The 19008-nt window shown below is 36.8% G+C and overlaps 1 protein-coding gene across 1 annotated transcript in view; it reads left to right on the plus strand.

Moving 5' to 3' along the window:
- The window catches only part of thsd7a (thrombospondin type 1 domain containing 7A), a 214013-nt gene that overhangs the window by 191593 nt on the left and 3412 nt on the right, over positions 1-19008 (plus strand). Inside the window, exons 23-27 of the mRNA XM_015392697.1 lie at positions 2246-2419; positions 6797-6895; positions 9544-9626; positions 11384-11597; positions 14549-14636. Of these exons, the coding sequence (XP_015248183.1) occupies positions 2246-2419; positions 6797-6895; positions 9544-9626; positions 11384-11597; positions 14549-14636 (658 nt within the window). The remainder of the gene's footprint in view (positions 1-2245; positions 2420-6796; positions 6896-9543; positions 9627-11383; positions 11598-14548; positions 14637-19008) is intronic.

Raw genomic sequence — 19008 nt, forward strand, 5'->3', positions numbered from 1 at the left:
GAGTGTTGTTCAGCATGGGGGTGAGTAGAAAATGAAGGCTAATCATGTTTTGAGTGTACTATTCCTTTAAAGACATTACATAATGGAAATGCTCATGGATGATGTTTGTCTAATTGGGAATACAGTCTTTACAAAAAGAACAAAAATGTCAAGTTACACAATTGAAGCAAACATATGAAGGTCACTTTGCATTTGTATCATTCAGTAGACATTAACTTTTATTTGTACATAAAAAATATTGTAACAACAGAAAGTGGTTGCTCACATGCAAATGAGGATCTGTCTATCAGGATCTGATAACCACTGGTTGAAGTATAAGCATTTCTCGAAAGAAGAACCTGTCAAGGAAACATATACCCCTTTCCTATTGGCAAAAAAAAAAAATCATGTTTTAACCCAGGAACAATCTGATTTTATTGACAGTAGGAAGGGCTCACTGACCAACTTGGCTTAAAACATCGATGTCTCCAGTAAAGCACATTCAAATGAAATTGCTCTTACGGTAATTTAAAAAGCTTATCAATTTGGACTGTTCTCCCTGCTGCCCTCTGGAACGAGAATTCGAAGCATCCGATGCAGGTCCAGCAGATTCCAGAATAATTTCTTCCCCACTGCCATTGGACTGCTGAATGTTGTATAAAATTGGATTAAAAAAAAACCCTAAATGTTGGAACTGTAACTAATATACAGTTGTATGTTTACATTATCACTGCTTACCTTTATCATGGCTTTACTCAACGAAATTTCCTTTTGTATACACTTTGTGTTTATAAAATTATAATAAAATCTCTAAGCTTAAGTCTAAGTCTTATCATTAATTGAAAAGTATGTCATAAGTACTTTCAGAAGTTTACATTCTGAATGTGACCGGACTTTTCCTTTAAGAACCGTATAAAAAAAAAACGACTTCTGAGTGAGAAACGAATTTGTGTTTTTTTTTGCTAAATGGGCCAAATCTTCAACATTTCTAAGAGACACAAAAATGAACTTATCCCCTAGTTTATGATCCAGCCAGATAAAAAGTGCATTTTTGCATAGTGCTGCTTAACTATAAAGCTGTTATTTTCAGTGTCAGCAGTCCCTGAAGGAGGGATTATTCTTCTTTTCCTCTGCCAAAAGACAAAGTACAATTTCTGAGTTCATTTTCAAAGAGCCGTGTGTCTATTTTAGGTCAAAACTGATTGTTCATCATGCAGAAGGGAAAACAACGTATCCTGTATTCAACCCACAGCTCATTTAAAAGTACCACTGTTTAAAAAGATTTATTTTTTTTTAAGATTCTGTGTGCTAGGAGTGTTTCCACTGATGAATTTCTCAAAAACAGCTCATCACATAAGTACTGCTCTCAGAGATGGAAAATGCTGAGCAGCTGCCCTAGATAGCAAGTGAGTCCATCGCCTTTCTGCTAAACTGCAGGAACACTGAAGTATCAAACTGCAATCTAAAACTTAGAGAACGTGACTAAGGGCGAGGGGGAAAGAAAGCTGAACTCCTTTTTTTGCGCATGGCAGGGCGTTAGTCTGGTAACTTAAGCAGACTGCATCTCCAGACTAACAAATACACTTCTATATACTACTATCTTCTTCACCTAATGTTCTGTTTCTGTTTCCACAACTGTTTGATGCACAGTGGATGTCAGCTTTGATCAAATCCAACCCCTCCTTCATCTTAAAATCCACACCTCCTGAATCTCTTCAAAGCATTTCAGCCATTTGATACAATATCAAAATACACACCCAGCAGATAAACACCCAAACACATCACGCATTTTAACTTGATAAAATGGTAAAGCATTTCTGTGACAAACTTAAAACAGAACTCTGTTCCAAACATCCAAACCAAAGCTGGGATGGAGAAATATTTGAATTATTGTGAAAACAATAAAAACTAAGTGAAACTGCAGCTCAAACATGAAGGAGACACATTTAATAAACAGCGAAGTAGAGGAAATGTCTGTGGATGCCTGCTTTTTTCTTTTTGAGTATTTATTTATTTGCATCTGTTTTTCTGATCTCTGCATTTGTTGTAATTAATTTATTCTATTCTTTCTTTTTTGTTAAATACTGCCATTGTGTTAAATCAGTAACTGAGGGTTTTGTTGATTGTGGAGGAGAAAACTGAAACCAAACCTTAAAAAGACCGTGTGTCAGGATGTATATAATCGGATATGTTGTAAATGACTGAAAGTTAAATTTATGTATATAAGATTCAATCGTGGTATCATATTTTCTCTTCTCTGCTGCAGGTGAATGCTACCTAATGGAGTGGTCTGACTGGAGTTCATGTGTGAACATCTGTGTAAAAGGAGCTGGTGTAGACTTTGGCTCGGTTCAGGTCCGGTCACGCGCCGTACTGGCCCAGGAGCCTGAAAACCTGCAGCTATGTCCAGACCAGGCGTGGGAGTCGCAGCCTTGCACAGGTAAGATGATTTTTTTCTTTCCTGGTCAGAAAGCTTTGAGAAGAAAGTTGAGCTGTAAAACTTTGATACTGTTCCTTTTTAATTGCTTTTTTTTTTTCTTTTTTTCTTTTTTGCCCTCACTGCTAAGGTGACTGTTGTCTAAATGTAGCCATGGTTCTGCCAAAAAAAAAGGGTTAAATACAGAATTATGACCTTGAGGTCAGGTTAGATCCTGTTGGTCTTTTCCAACCAAAAAACTAAACTTTAAATGGTAGGTTATATTTCCAACCAGATATGTCTGCATCCTGCATTCCGAAGGCACCATCACATGTTTGACACCTGCTAATATACTTACTGATTCTGTCAGTAACTTGTTTAGCTCAAACATCAATCAAGGGGCAGAGTGATGGTTTTGTCAAATATTTCTTCTCAAAGATGTTTCACAACTTCTTCCACATTCACTGGAAGATAGTGCCATGCAATAGTTGCTCGTCTCCATCACATCACGGCTTAGGTTGATAAACCAGACTAAATGTGAGATTAAATGTGTAATTTAGTCTGGCCCCGATGAATGAGACATCGGAAGATTGTTGATGAGAACAACCCTTTCTTTTTCAAACCATGTCTGTGCCTATTGGCCAACGCTCGGACCAATAAGCGCAACTGACTGTGATGTAGGAAGCGTGACAGAAAGCTGGTGGGTAGTGTAGACAAAGGCCGTGGCCGATTGGCAATTCAGTAGAACGCGAGTACAGACTTGTGTCCTTGCCAAGTATGTTCTTGAGAAGAACACAGGAAAGTATAGACCTGGTGAGAACGGGCGCACGCAGCATAAATATGGGTCAATTGGAACAGATGCGTACTCGTGACGTCACCACACGCTTGGCTCGTCTAAAGCTGCATTTCACCTCCTGTTAGTAATAGTTTCTAGAAAATAATAAATTAGTAATTTTTTCATTTAGTGGGGAAATAATAATTAACACAGTCTGATAAATACAAATCAAATGAGCAGTTTGCAAAATAAAACAAAAAAATTGTCATTGCATCAGAGCCAGCGCTACTTCAAACAGGGCTATGCCCGAGAGAGGGCTGCTCAGGCAGGCTGCGGTTAGTCTTGGAGGTCCGCTGGTTGCTGCGGTCCTTTAAACTTCCGGATTTTTTTTTATTTTTTATTACGCATTAAATCGGTAAATGGACCATATAGTGAAGCTTTAAAGTATAATATTCTCGCCTCAAATGATCTTAAAACTTACTTTTATTGAACAATATAAAAGAGACTTTAAACTTTAAATTGAGCGCTCCATTGAAAGCTGCTGCTGCCGCAGTGCATGCTGGGACAGCTGTCGATCAATATTGAGAAAAAACAGCCTGTCGGTAAAACGGCGAATACATCCTTCTTAAAAATGAATGAGCGTAGAGCCTCTTCCTGCTCAGGTTTCAACGAAAACCCCAAGTCTAATACTTCCAAAACTGATTCCAAAGCGGAGTCAAAGGAAAACTGTTCAATAGTTGTTTCCATCTTCCTTGTTGTGCTTTCTCCAGCTTTGTCACCCCGCCCGCTTTACATGCAAAAATTCAAAACACATCTCTACGTTGTGATTGGCCCGCCAGTTCTAGGGCAAGGGGCATTGATCGAGGCTAGACCACTCACAGGCAAAGATGATGTGAGCCGCTGGCGGGTGGGGCTAGTTTAGTAGGCTACTAATTACGGCTACTATCTTCACTGCATTTTGTTGAGTGATTACTCAACATTGTGCATTTTTGTGGAGTCTCAAAATGATTTACTTATAAAATATAAATAGGGTGATGTGTACTCGGCTCCTTTTCTCCTGATCCTTATAAATAAAATGTTGTCCAACTGATACAAATGCAAAGGATTTTGTTAAATTGCACATAAAGGCAATGGGGTGGAGAATTCCCTTCATAGCTGCTCTACATTCAATTTCAGATAAATTAGCAAAATGGATGAAGGAAAAAAGTCCAGATCCATAAACAAAATTACCTTTACCTTCAGTTAAGCAGTAATTATCTAATAAATCAAAGTTTTTGGTCGCTACAAGATACATATAAGAAAATACTCTGTATAAAAAATATTCAAGAAGTTTATCGATCAGTTGGTTCACTCATACCTTAGCTATCCAAACATTTACAGGGTTTCGAACTTCATTGTAAATATTTGAAAACCAAGTAAATAATTAGCTTGAACATTTATTAAGCACTTTAACTGTATCATTGCCGTCCTTTATAAAAATCATGCAGTCATTAAAATACACAGTATTCTGTCATCATTAAGGTATACCAAGTATGGTCAATAGAAGTTTTTGTAATAATATGTAAGAAACCAGTATTCAAGAGATGTGTTGCACACATTTAATGGCTGAAGACTAGAGTTGCTGTTTTCTTTTGTAGACTTTAATCTGCCTTCTGGTAGTGAGCTGAAGTCAGTCGCAGGTTATTACAGGTTGAAGGCAGGGGATGGTTTGTCAATGCATCACAGGGTAAACGCAGAGAGACACTTGGATTCACCTGCAGGCTTTTCCTTCTCTCTGAACCTGGATGTTGGAGGAATCTGGGACACCAGTAGAAGCCCAAAGGAAAAACATGCTCCATTTGTGCTCAGGACTGGATTCAGGTAGAGATTTTCCTCTTCGGGAGGCAGCAGTGCTATCCACAGGGCAGCTTTTGGTACTCTGCCCCAACATAAGCAGAACAAGTGGAATTGATTTCACCTTGTTTTCTCTGTGCAAGTCAGGTTAATTTGTGCCTTTTCAGATGGGACTTTGTAGATCAGATCTCCAAAGTGAGCTTACGCTACACAAATACTGTTGTGATCTCTGATTCTTAGTGTTGATGAGCTGTGAATCAGCATATGCAGCTGCAATGGCTTAGGTCTGCAGAGCAAAGCACACTCCCCCACACATCTCCTCCTCCAACCCTGGCATCCAACTCCTCCACTCTTCTCTCCTTGGCTACTGTACACAGCTCCAAAGCAGCCTTTGCTATCCTGACCTGATTTCACAGCTTCACTCAAGGCCCAGAGGGGGGAGTAGAGGCCCTGCCAAGATGAGTGGGGGGCGTTAGAAGGAAGAGGGCGGCGACGGACAAAAGAAGGGAACTGATGGGATGCTCACATGAAAAAAAAAAAACAGATGTTCCATTTCCATACTTTTACCGTACATCAATTCCTACTATGCCATGGATCTGCGGTCAATACTATATAAGGAATAGATCAGACTATTTCCTTGCACACAACTTTAAGGAGATAAACTGATAGCTGGAAGAAATATAAAATAAAGACACTACAGACTACACACAAAAATAAGACAATAAAAAAAGCCAAGAATTAAAGATTTTAAAACCAACAGAAGATCCAGCTTAGATCAAATATTCCATTTCCTTCATGATATATTTTTTCTGATCAAAAATAGAAGAAAATAAACAAACCTGATGCTGCTAAAAATGCTAAATATTCATCAGTGAAAAGATAACACTTTTTGATGAAGGATATAATGTTTGCCGACATTAAGAATGGTGGCTGTTAAAAAATGTATTCTATTTAACAAAAATCTTTACATTTCTTCTAAAAAAAACACCAACATCTTACCTGTTCTGACACAGATTTTAGTGCTAAGAAGGTCTGAATTGGGACTTTCTGCTGCTGGGACTTTGCACTCTGTACAGCTGGGAACTATGGTGTAAAAGTTCAATCTTCAAGTCAAGTGATTTGTGGTCTAAAATTATCATCATTTAGATTTTTTAGCCTTTATTTTTTTCTGCCACTGGAAATAATGTGTACTCTTAGTCTAAAATAAATGTTTGTGTCTCAGTAAATCTCTAATCTGTTGGTAAAAGATGGTGGGAGGTGTCAGCTGAGATCAGTGATAGCTTCACACATCTGAAAAACAACTTCAGCTGCAGAGCAAGAAAACAAATTAAAGACATTTGAAAAGGGATGAACATTAAGAATGAAGTCGTGTCAGCTGCTGAAAAATCGTCCTGTGAAAGCAGCAGATAGTCACTGCAACTGTAGCCTGGCCTGCAGAGAGGAGATCCTTCTTTTGTTCAAAGCTAAATTGTTCATTTACGCAGCTGAATTGGCTGCAATTATGATTGGTTACTCAGGACTCCAGAGGGAAATACAGTCATTTCCTGGCTTGATGGAGATATTGATAAAGTTATAATAGCATTGATAGAAAGTTATTAAGCAAAGGCTCTCAGTCAAGATTAAAAACTTTAACTGGACAATATGTGACAGCAGCTTATTATGTAAAATAACAGATTAATGAAGCAGCTGCTTTATTAATCTGTCACACATGTGATTAATGGTCTCCACTCCACACTCCAACTCTAACTGTGCTGTGGTTATCGATGCTGACTTTGTCTGTGTTCTGTCTGCAGGAGGAGAATGTTTCGAGTACAAGTGGTTCAGCAGCAGTCGTCCAAACTCCAGCCGTCCCTTTATCTGGTGCCAACGCTCAGATGGACTAAATGTCACCGGTACGATATTGGTTTTATACATTTAGAAATATTCATTTGCAATCAACTGGGGCAGTTTTATTTTATAACTTTTATCAGTTTAGACAATTGTGTCAAAATTCTTCACACATATGCAATAGCTATAACTTTACAAACTAGAAATATAAAGAATAAAACCGATTGCATAACATTGTTATAAGTATCACTATTGCTTCCGACAACACTATACCTTGCATATATATTTAGAATATAAGCTGATTATTTTATTAGTTAAAGAAAATAGTAAGATTTGAGCAAAATATTACATTTGTTTAATTATAGTCCCCTGTCATAGGCATAACCATTTTGAAGGAATGACTGGTAGAGGTACTTCCCTAATTCTGTGAATAATCAGAAGAAAAGAATCCAATAAGAGGAAAATATTTGATGTATCTTGAGAATAAAGCAGTATGTGCTTGCAAACATTTTTTGGAAGAGAGAATGTTCTTGGCCATATATTTACTGTACAGTAGGAGGCTGGTTCAGGGCCCACACCCTATAACCTGGCCCGTCAGCGGGCGTGGTCTCATCTGGACACGATTCAAAGGAAAATTTAATTGTCAAAAGTTAGGAGACTGTTTTATGTATCATCTAGTGATAGTCTATGCATGGTAGGATCAACAGCTGTGACGAGGCATGTTTTCACAGCATTGTTGATGCTGCTAGCTAATTGGAATACCATTTTTGCTAAATCTATTTAGTCTACATAGCCCAGCATTAGGCCTATTTTTCTTCCTCCTACTTCCTTCATTTTCATAAAGCTGTTCCTGTAGGAACAGCTTTAAATCATTGAAAAGTGTAACACATCACGACTGAGCCCGATGTTCTTCCAGAGCGCTAACCATTGCATAACCATGGTCAAAACAGTAAGAGCAGGGCAGATCATGGCAAATAATTATAACTATTGAGCTTTAATTTTATTGTCTCTTGGAGGGAAATATTGACTATGTATAGAGATTGCATTTCATAATACATACATTTAAGTTTTTTTAATTCTGCAAATTTGTATCTTGTCCAACAGAGGGCGCCACATGCAGGGGGTGCTGCTGATGATGTTTTAGCATTTGGTCCCCTACCAAATGGACACATTTTTCACTAAGTTCAGAAGGAAACTGTTAATGTACCAGAAATCTAATTAAAGTAAAGAAAGTTTCCAGCATACATGATATCAGCCCTCCAGAACCACTGAACCATCCTAAACCAGTTGTACTTTTTTATTTCTGCTAATCCCAGCTAAATATAATCCAAAAATAGGAGAAGTTATTAGCCCAGAAGTTATTTCATCTTTGGTCTTAATGAGTTAAGAGTTTCTGTATGCCTTCAATTTATCATTCAACACTTTACTCTCATGCTCAAGTAGCAATAAAAATTCTACATATGGATTAAATGGTACAATACCTAAAAATATAAGAAGTCCTATTGTGGTGATTTGAAGACAATTTTATAGGCTATCAGGCTGTGTAGGCTTTCTGTTACGTTGATAACGAGCTTGAGGGATTACAAAGTTAGAAATGTGTCAGTGGAATTGATCCTTTGATGATCTGACTTGAACATTTAGTCAGGTGTGCTTCTAAGCAAAGACATCAGAACAAATGAGATGAAGGAATAAATCTGTTGCAATAAACTTTAGGTATTTTGGAGGCAAAATCTTTGGGAAATCATATTTATTTTTAAAATAGAGAATATATTTTTTATTTACATTGAATTTTCCAATACGATTATTCAACTAAAACGACTAACTTTTTCTGTATAACCCAAAAGTTTGTTTTACAGTTGCTGCATAAATGATTTCAAATAAATTACATTTCATTAGTTAGATAATTTTACCGGAACTAAATTTTATTTTGTTTAAATTGAGTGGATGAAATCAACAGGTGATGATTTAACATTTATTTAAATCATTTTTAGAATCTTGCTACAGGTTGTTTCCTGTGTTTATTTAGCTAAAGGTTTAAAGCAATAACAGAAAGTTAAAAATGGTTTTATAGACCAAGATTATTTGCTCTAATGCTTCAAAATACCTGGATTTGTGCATTTCCTAACTTTTGTCTGTTGATTATCAAAATATAGAGGAAATAAATTCCCCATCTGTGTCATCTTCTTAACCTACTGAAGTCATACCGTTATGTGAAATGGAAACATCAAATATTTTGTGTATTTTAAGGAAGCTACTAGTTGGAAAAGATGAAATCACATTTTCATAGTGTTTTTGAATAATAGATGGTGAAGCTAAATTTATCTTTTAAAGGTGAGAAACTGCAGCAGCTCCAAGGCTTAACAAGTATAAACCACTGGTGGCAGTTTCATGTAGGAGGTGAAATTAGCAAAACATGTCAAAAATACAGCAGAAAAAGAAAAAAAAAATCAGAGACTAGAGACTTTGTTTTTGCTGGGAGTGTAGGTTGTGGGTGATGGCACACCATGCTGCGATTACCTCATGAATAATACATCATGATGCTAACCTGAAACTGTTTAAAAAACAAACAAGGCTGCAGTATTTTATAGTTAAGTTACAGATGACTTTTAAGGCCTCTTAATAAAAGAACACTACCCATAGATTTAAGGAGCAAGCAGTGCCAGATGGATTTGTTTTGCATATAACATCAGCTGTTTTCTATTCTGACATGCAGGTGGTTGTCCTGCAATGAACCCTCCAGTAGACAACAGCTCCTGTGACCCTCCCTGTCTCAAGCCAAAGTCCTTCTGCAGTGAAGTAAGCCTTTAACATTCTTGTATCAAAACAAACCTGAGCCAAAATCTTTTAGAATCCACATCAGAAACCCGGTAAACCCAGTAGCTGAACCTGAAAGTGCAGGTGGCCCTGAAGACTGGCAGTCTGTCGCTTCCTACCTACAGGTTTGAATATAAATGATGGGAAAGGAAATGTTGGTGGCATCAAAATGTAAAATCCGTTTCTGAAATGTGTCCCTAAGCTATGCTGCACCAGAATAAGGAAGAGAAGTTTGCTGGCAAAACTTTCAATTTTTAATCATTTGTCCAGCCTATTTACTTGGTGTATTCTCTAGGTGCCTCCTTTAATCCCCCTTGGGGATGCATTAAGGTTGTTAAATGAAATTAATAAAAATATGACACAAGAATTAAAGCTACTTAATATGATAGCGACTTGATTATGCAAGAATATGGATAAAATGCTGTTTGGGATGAGTTTGGTAAAAATGGTGCCTTGCAAAAGTGTTCATACCACCAGGACCATTTTAAAAATTCTGTCAGAAAATCACAGCAACCTCTCTGTGTTTGGGGGATATAACGCTAATTATCTTTAACTCTAGAGAAGGAATGATGCATGGCGTTAGTAAGTTCTAATCCTAGGATTCTTGTGTTAAATCGGCCAAATAAGTAAAGGGTATGTCACAACTGCAAACCTAAACTAAATAGTTGAGCTGGAGTGCATTAATAAGAAAAGTAACCTAGAAGTTCATGGTATGTTTGGAGGAGGCTACCAAGGCCAGGTTGAACAATCTGACAGAAAAACTATTAGTCATGCACTCCATTTAAGACTTAGCCAAAAGAAAAACCTTCCGAAGGAAAGAGTCTTTAGACTCGGGTGAAGGTTTAGCAGAAAGAAAATTCTTAAAGCAACCCATCCAGGCCCAAATACATTCCAGGATCTATGCAAAGAAGGTATTGACATTGCAGGAAAGATTTTAAGCTTATAGTACTGCAAAGTTGTTTTTTTGTTGTTGTTTTTTTGTATAGTATTGATAAGTATTGACAAGTACTGACTTATTTTTTTTTATTTTTTTTGCTGATCAAAACTTACCTTTAAATTCCTTTGAGTGTTTCAGTTTCTAAGCCTGAAAAAAGCAGGAAAAGATGTGCCTCATTGATCCTTATCTCTTTGCAACTGTATAATTTGGGGAACTGATTAAACATCAACTTCCTATTAATTAACATAATTAACAAAACCAGTATTTTAAAATTTCATCCAAAAGCATCACATTTTAGATGTTGATTTTCTCTTTTTATAATTTCCTTTGAAATTTAAAGCACATTGAAGTGGAAGCACAGCTAGGCTTGTATTGGCTGAGTTTAAACTGAGCAGTGAAAAGATTGTTAGAATTTAAACAGATTATATGAATTCAGGGGTGGAAAAAGCAATTCCTTACCTCTGTGTGCTCAGTTTTTTATTTAGATTATTGAGAATCAGTTTCATATTTAATAGCCCTTATAAGGCTAACCATTGTCAACTCACTAGAAATGTCAAGCCCTAATTTTTAGAATTAAAAATTTAGAGAATCTGTTAAAATTATATTGTTCTTCTAAGAGTTTAATAGAAATGTGAAGACACATCAGGAAGCATTTACTGAGCTACAGCTGTACAGCCTGTGATCAAACAGTAACAAATCCATCCAGAATTTTGAGTCTTTCACAGGATCTCAGTACTTCAACTCTAAACCTACCATTCACATTCTTAATAAATTAAACCATACTTTGTACTGCCCACTGCAGGCTGGGGTGTGCATATGCGAGGAGGGTTTTACTGAGGTCCTATCTGCTGCGGGACAGTTGGACCAGTGTGCCCCCATCCCAATCCTGGAGATTCCCACTGCAGGGGACAAGAAAGGAGATGTAAAGACCAGTCGTGCCATTAACCCCACCATGCCCACCACCATCCAGCCCGGTCGCACCGGGCGGACCTGGTACCTGCAGCCCTACGGACCAGGTCAGTTCAGCACAAAAACTGTCAGCAGTAAATATTTGTTTGTTTTTTTTGTTGTTTGTTTTTTATTAGCTTTGTTGCACTGAACTAAAAACATTTTATTGGAATGCTGCATTTTTAGATATTTGGTGTGTTTAAATTAACCAAGGTAATGTTACAGAGGCCATGGGAGATTATAAAAATAAACCTAGGTGTAATTCTGAATACATATTTGAGTTTGTGTTATCAAAAATAGGAAAAAAATCAAAATATGACGTTCTAATATTCAAGTTTTAGTCTCTGGATCTTTAGAGGAACCATTTTCAGAGAACAGAAAGTTCAGTATTTGCAAAGCAGTATGGTGTCAAGCTAAAAGTGAACATATTTACACTTCCAACAGGGCATAAGGAAAAACTGAGACATGAACCATCACGTGGGTTTTTCATAAATGCACGTTGTGTGAATGCACTGACTACATGCCCTCTGCTACTGCTGGTACATTAACTTTTGAAAAGTGCATCTGCAAAGCTTCCTCACTAATCATTGATGGAGGGAAAAGGAAACATTTAGTTTGAAGGAACTCAGGATCCTATCGCATACATTAACCTGAGACTGATCTAAAAATAGAGACAGAGAAATAAATTAGTCAATGAAAGAAAAACTAATCTTTAGTATGTTTTACAATTATTCTGCTTCCCTGAGTTAAAGAATGGCACAAAAAGGATGAAATATAAATGAAAACAGCTACATTTGGTTAGCTGAGTTGCACACTGAAGCAATACTGCCCCCTGTAGTCCAAGATCACAAATCTTTTACATTTATTTAACAGCTGTTTTAAATATGTTTCTACTCTGCAAATGTACATTTTTCTGTGTACAAGTTCTGCATGGAAATTAACTTTGCATAGATCTGTGTGATTCTTCTGAGGCCCGTCATTGCGTTCGAACTCTTTGAAACCTCTCTGCATTAACTTTAACCAAATAAGTATAGAAAGCATTCTTCCAAGGAGGGAAATATCCTTTCGCAATTATGTAAATATGCCAATCATGTAGAAATCAAAGGAGCAGCATGAGGCTGAAGATTTGCAGATGTATAAAATATGAGCATGTATAGTTTTAAGAGGCATAAAAGTAAAATCAGTGTACATATTGTTATTGAGATATGCAATGATCATCTGACCTTTACAGCTACTGGTCTCCAGGTATCAGATAAGAATGTTTATAATATTGAGAAGTATTTACTTACAAATCAATACTAAATAACATTGTGTTACTGCAGACACAGCTTTAATTGGTTGGTTTTCTGTATTGGCTCAGTTATTTTGGATAAAAATGTATCACAGGATATGTTTCTTTATTTTCTAAAGCAGCCATACAACTAGATTCTGTTCTGCTAGTAAAACTCACTGTTACAGCTATTGATATCAACATATTTTCTGTTCAATATATTTAATCTGTTTGATATTTTGATTTTGCAGTACCTAAAATAATATAAATTCCCAGCATATGTAATAGCCGTTACTTTTTCTGAATATCAACCTTGGTTTCTTAAAAAATGCAGCTAAAATGCACCTGAAGTTCGGAAAGTGTGACTTGGACTGACAGGGCATCCTCTCTTTTCTGGATTCTGACTGTTTGTGTTTTCTATAAATATAATAGTTTTAAAATGACCACATTTTTCTGTCTCATAAGCAAAGGAAAGATCTAGTACTTCATTTAGAGAGTTGCCTTTTGTGTGCAGCAACATCAGTTGCTCCTGGTGAACTCCAACCTCTACAGTACTTTTCACCAGTGGTCTCAAACTCAAATGGAGGGCTAGTGTTCTGTGACTTGAATGCGTGTTCCTTGCCCTACCTACCTGAATCAAAAGTTTAGCTTTATTCAGGTGTGTTGAGTTTTCCTCTCTACTGTTGCTAAAAGCATTCTTGGTGTGAGGGATTGCTTTCAAGTCAATGAGTCAAAGCAATCAGATGGTTTTTCTTAGATGGAAATCTTTGAACCAATTTGATGGTATTTACCTTAAGATGAGGTGTTGTGAAATAGTGCTATGTAAATAAACTAAATTGAATTACAGCAGACGTTTATAAAAGCTACAGGACACAGTCCCTTAAAGACTGGAGTCTGTGAGTTTGCTTTAGACCAGGGGTGTCAAACCGGTTCCAGAAAGGGTCGTGTGGCTGCAGGTTTTCTTTCCAACCAAGCAATAGCACACTAGACTCCATTTATCTCATCAAGTCATCACGTTCTGATTGCCCTCAGTTGATGAGATGATTGGAGTCTGGTGTGCGATTGCTTGGCTGGAAAGAAAACCTGCAGCCACACGAATCTTTCTGGAAACTGTTTGAGACCCCTGCTTTAGACAGCCAGGATGGTTTGATGAAAAATCTATGTGGTTTTGAAACTTAGAATTACAAACCTTGGTATATCTCGAGGCCATGCTAAGTTTAAAGCTGTCACTCATTATTGTAATCTTTAATTCTGGTCTCGATCAGTAAGTCTCCAGGTTTTCTGAAGGTCTTTCATTTGAAGTTTGGCTTTGTCACTCTTTGAATCCAGTTTTTGTACCCGACTGTTGCACATCTGGTAAAGAAAAAGAAACCAAGTAGATGTTAAAGAAGCATTGACATAGATAACTCCAGGTAATCTTTCTAAGAAAAAGGTGATCAAAGATTTGACACAAACCTGATATTCTACTTCAGTTGATTGCCAATGATCCTTTCAAGATCAAAGGAAGCATTAAAAGCTAGACTGAAAAAATAAAAAGACAAAACCTTCAGAAACGGTTGAGAATTCCAGGTTTAAATTCTTCTTCTTGATATCCTGAATTCCAAAAGGTGTTAGAAAAACTGTACTGAGCTAAATTAGTTGGACTGTCATTGTTTATCTGTATGCAATGTTAATTTTGATATCAAAGTAGATAAAACAGGAGCTAGAGAGTTTAAAAAATGACTAACTGATGAGCTTCCTCTTCCACAGATGGGAAGCTGAAGATGTGGGTGTACGGTGTAGCAGCAGGAGCCTTTGTACTCCTCATTTTCATAGTGTCTATGATATACCTAGCTTGGTGAGTTGATGAGTTTTATCTTCAGTATTTTTCATCAACCCCAATCCTGAAACCAAAACGCCTCTCATTATTATCCATCCCCCCTCCTTGAGTTCATCAGTGTCCCTCCTTCATGTCATTGGCTTCATTTTTATATCATTTTTTTTGCTTCCTTTATGCGTTTGCTATACGAGAGCAGCAGCCTTTGTGTCAAGGTACATCGCTCTTTAAAGGCCCAAGAATCCGACGCCAACGGGACGGTGGTGTGGAATGGCCAGAACTCTCATGAGATGGTTTATACCTGTCCCGAGTGCCAAGAGCTGGCTCAAAGCAATAGTAGCTAAAGAGGATGTGGAGGTGTCGGACCCATTCCAACACCCCCCTCCACTCTAAAGCAGCAGCAGTCCCAGGGTTTCCCTGTGACTGCTCAAAAAAGTGCCCTATTTTCTGCCTGAGTAGCCGGGTGAAGGTACAGGTGAGGAAAAGTAGCTCCTCAGTAAACTTGTCATAGTTTGTATAGATCAGGGACGCCCAAGTCAAGTCTTCCATAGCTACTATACTACAACTTCTAGATGCTTCCCTTCTCCAACCCTCCTGAATCAGATTCATGGTTATTTAGCAGGCCTCTGCAGAGCTGAGGAGGTTTCCAGGACAAGACTTGGGCACCCCTGTTACAGATAATATAGATCAGGCATCCCCAAACTCGGTCCTTGAGGGCCGCTGTCCTGCAAGTTTTAGAGGTTTCTCTGCTCCAGCACAGCTGGTTTTAATTGATAGTTGATTAACAGGCTTTTGCTCTACTGCAATCATAATCAGCTGTGCTAAAGCAGGGAAACCTCTAAAACCTGCAGGACAGCTGCCCTCGAGGACAGAGTTTGGGGATGCCTGATATAGATCCTAATAACCCCTGTTTATTTAGGATGAATTATTTTCATAGAATCTAGTCCAAGTATTAATATCTGATTGACTTGTTTTAAATTTGTGTTTCATTTGTAATCAGGTGTTTGATAAAACATTCAAGTTTTATTTAGTAGTGAATAATGCCCCCATCTAAAGAAATACCAGCTAAAAGTTTACCCGTAAAAACTCCTGGACAATTATATACTCTAATCGTATGTTTTTTGTTTTTTTTTCTTGGAGTAGGTATCCAGGGATATATCGTAAAATGTTTAGCTGGTTCTTTAAATTTCAAATTGACATTTACACTTTAATAGCAAACATCATGAAGGGAAAATGATCAGCGGATGCAAAGTTAAACTGATCCAAATTATCAATATTGTAGGGATTTAAAGATACCTTGTAAAATTGCATTGTTACATTACTTATTAGGAAACATAACAGTTAGTTATGTCAATTCTTTCACATTTAGCACCGTTATTGCTAAATGCATTAAAAAAGTCCAAAACCTGCTATAAAATGCGTGCATAGGAGTGTTTTGGGTCCCTTATCAAAAGATAAACAGAATACAACAGCATTATGTAAATACTGTAAAAATGATTGCCGTACTTAATTTGGGAAGTAAATGTTCAAATGAAATAAATTATTAAAGCTAAGATACTAACTAATCAAACCTGACCTGGATAACTCCAGGTCCTCGTTATTTTTCTCCTCTGAGGCCTTTCCTAAGCTAACTAGATATACAAATACTAGAAGCACTACTGTTTATTTATGACGATCCTCCCTGAACACTAAGCTGAAAGAAGATTGTTCGTTATAACTTTGATAGGAATGTAATGCTCTTGTTCTGTGGAAAATTGGGCAGCCCAGCATCAAGAAAATATTCATGTAAGTTACAGTAGATTAATATTTTAACATTAGTTGTAATGAATCATTACCTTTCTTAAGCTGCCTTATGCCACCCAGTTCCAACAGGCTAAATGTATCTCTGTTGTACACAGTATGAATTCACACCAATTTAATTTTGATGTATTGTGGAACTCTAGCAAAAACACAAACAAGTGTGACTTCACAGCTCTTTGTTTTGCATTAGGACCAACTTCAATCAGATTAAGCTTATGGTAGCACTGATTATACGCTCTCATGAAAGATCTCAGGGATTTTGGGAGAAATCCAATTCACATTTGTTGTATTGTTCAGTCAGTCCATGCTGGGCCACAATCAAGAACTATTTACTACCACAAACATTAAACACACAGTATTAAGTGGGCATGTCGCTGGGATGATTCTTAGCTGCTAGCTAAGTATTTAGTAGATACTAAAAGCATCATTTTTCATCTCCCCATCTCATCTGGTCTTTTACTCAAATGAATAAAAGACCAACTTGTTATAAAGCCAGTCTATGGATTTCCAGGACACTAAGTTAGTTTTTCTGTTATATTTCAGTTTTTTGGAGAAGACTGCACTAAACTCTATTGTCATAGATCCTTTATTCTACTTTATCTTCTCTACATTTCTACAAAGTAAGTTTACTTATATGGCACAATTCAGTAAAAGGCCAATTCAAAGTAAGTTCTTAAAATGCATTGAACAAGAAAGTAAGAAAAATGAAAGCAGAATAAAAGCAAAAAAAACAAACATGATAAAAGCAGGAACTGAATTAAAGTAAATAACATAATTGGACCACAAACCTAAACAAACAATACCTCAGTTAGCAGTTTAACTTCAACAGTTAAGGGCAGCCATTAACAAATGAGTTTTTTATTTTGACTTTAAAGAACTCAGGCTTTCAGCACTTTTCCAGTCTTTTGGGAGTTTGTTGTAGTTCTGGGTGAACAGAGTAGACTGGAGTGATTTTCAGACTAACAGAAATATTTTAAAGTCTATTCTCTGAGCAACAGGGAGCCAGAGGAAGGACTTCAGAACCGGCCCTATGTGTTCTACTTTGTTCTAGTGAGAACACGGGCAGCAGCGTTTTGGATCAGCTGCAGCTGCCTGATGGACTTTTTAAGCAAACCTATGAAGACACTTTCGCAGTTATCAGCATTACTTCTACTAAACATAAATGTATGAATGAGTTTTTCTAGATCCTGTTCGGACATTAGTCCTTTAATCCTGGACTTGTTCTTCAGGTGATAAAAGGCTGACCTGTTAGCTGTCTTTAATGAGCCTCTGAAGTTTCAGGTCTGAGTCAATCATGACACCAAGGTTTTTGCCATAATCAGTGGTTTCTAGCTGTTGTGGATGAAGCTGTGAGCTAACTGTGGATCCCTCTTACTTTGGTCTGAAGATTATTACCTCAGTTTTGTTTTTATTCAGTTGGAGAAAATGATGACGCATTAACATACTGATCTGTTCTAAGCATCGAGCCAATGCTCTGATGGGTTCACTTGGATACATTGTGATATAAAGCTGTGCGTCATCTTCATGGCTATAAAAACTGATGTTTTTAGCTATGATCTGAGCTAAGGGGAGAATGTAGATGTTGAAATGGCCCTAAAACGGAGCCTTGAGGAACCCCACCTTTTTCTGTTCTCTGATGTGAGGTTCCCTATTGACAAACAGAAGTAAAAAATAAGTCAGATTTTTTTTCTAAAAGTTTAGAATCAGTAGCATAGTGGTGACTGGTAATATATGTTTAAGGCTGTACAGTTTGTAACTGAGGAAGGATGTGTGTCATGGATAGGATCCAGGATAAGACAAAAAAAGACATTTAAAAAGATTTGCAGTCTACTTGAAGACAGCACCAGATATCATCTAATGTCATATACACCCCAGAGCATAGTGTCACCTTGGAAACACTGGAGCTCCTCTCAATCCATGTGGTAGGATGTCTGTTTCTGTGCTGCTCTGTTTAACATATGTTTTACTTTCACTTTATTTTTGATAAATTATCCATTATTCATAAACACAGGAAACAGTAAAAGAAAAAATAAACAAACCCACAAATTACCAAAAAAAATGATTCTTGCCTACCCTGTTCTATACTTACAACCTTTACAACCTACCAGGTTCTTCACAGTACATATATAAATATTCAATTATATAAAACAACATAGGCTTTTATCATATTAAAATCATCTTTCAATTCATTCCAGTTTCACCCCAATAATTGAAACATATCTAGACTTTATCCGTCTCTTCTCTTTTGCAAATTCAAATATAAAACCACCTCGCAAATTATATTTATTCTCTCTTAACTCAAATAATTTCTGAATACCAGAAGGAAGACTTTTGTTCACTGCTTTATACATAATTTCCAGTATTTTTATATACATATCTTTGAATTTTAATGTGTTGCTTTGAATGAAGAGTTTATCAGTTGGTTCACGGTATCCCACCTTATTAATAAGCCTTACAGCTTTTTTTTGCAACTTAACTAACCTATCAATAATTTTTACTTTTATTAGTATTAGTATTTCCGCATACTTCTGAACACCCATGAATGTTTAACATAAGTTTTCAATATTATATTTTCTGTTTGTTTATTTTTCAG

Source organism: Cyprinodon variegatus, unplaced genomic scaffold (genome assembly GCF_000732505.1).
Source record: "Cyprinodon variegatus isolate N-32 unplaced genomic scaffold, C_variegatus-1.0 Scaffold603, whole genome shotgun sequence".
Classification (NCBI taxonomy): Eukaryota; Metazoa; Chordata; class Actinopteri; order Cyprinodontiformes; family Cyprinodontidae; genus Cyprinodon; species Cyprinodon variegatus.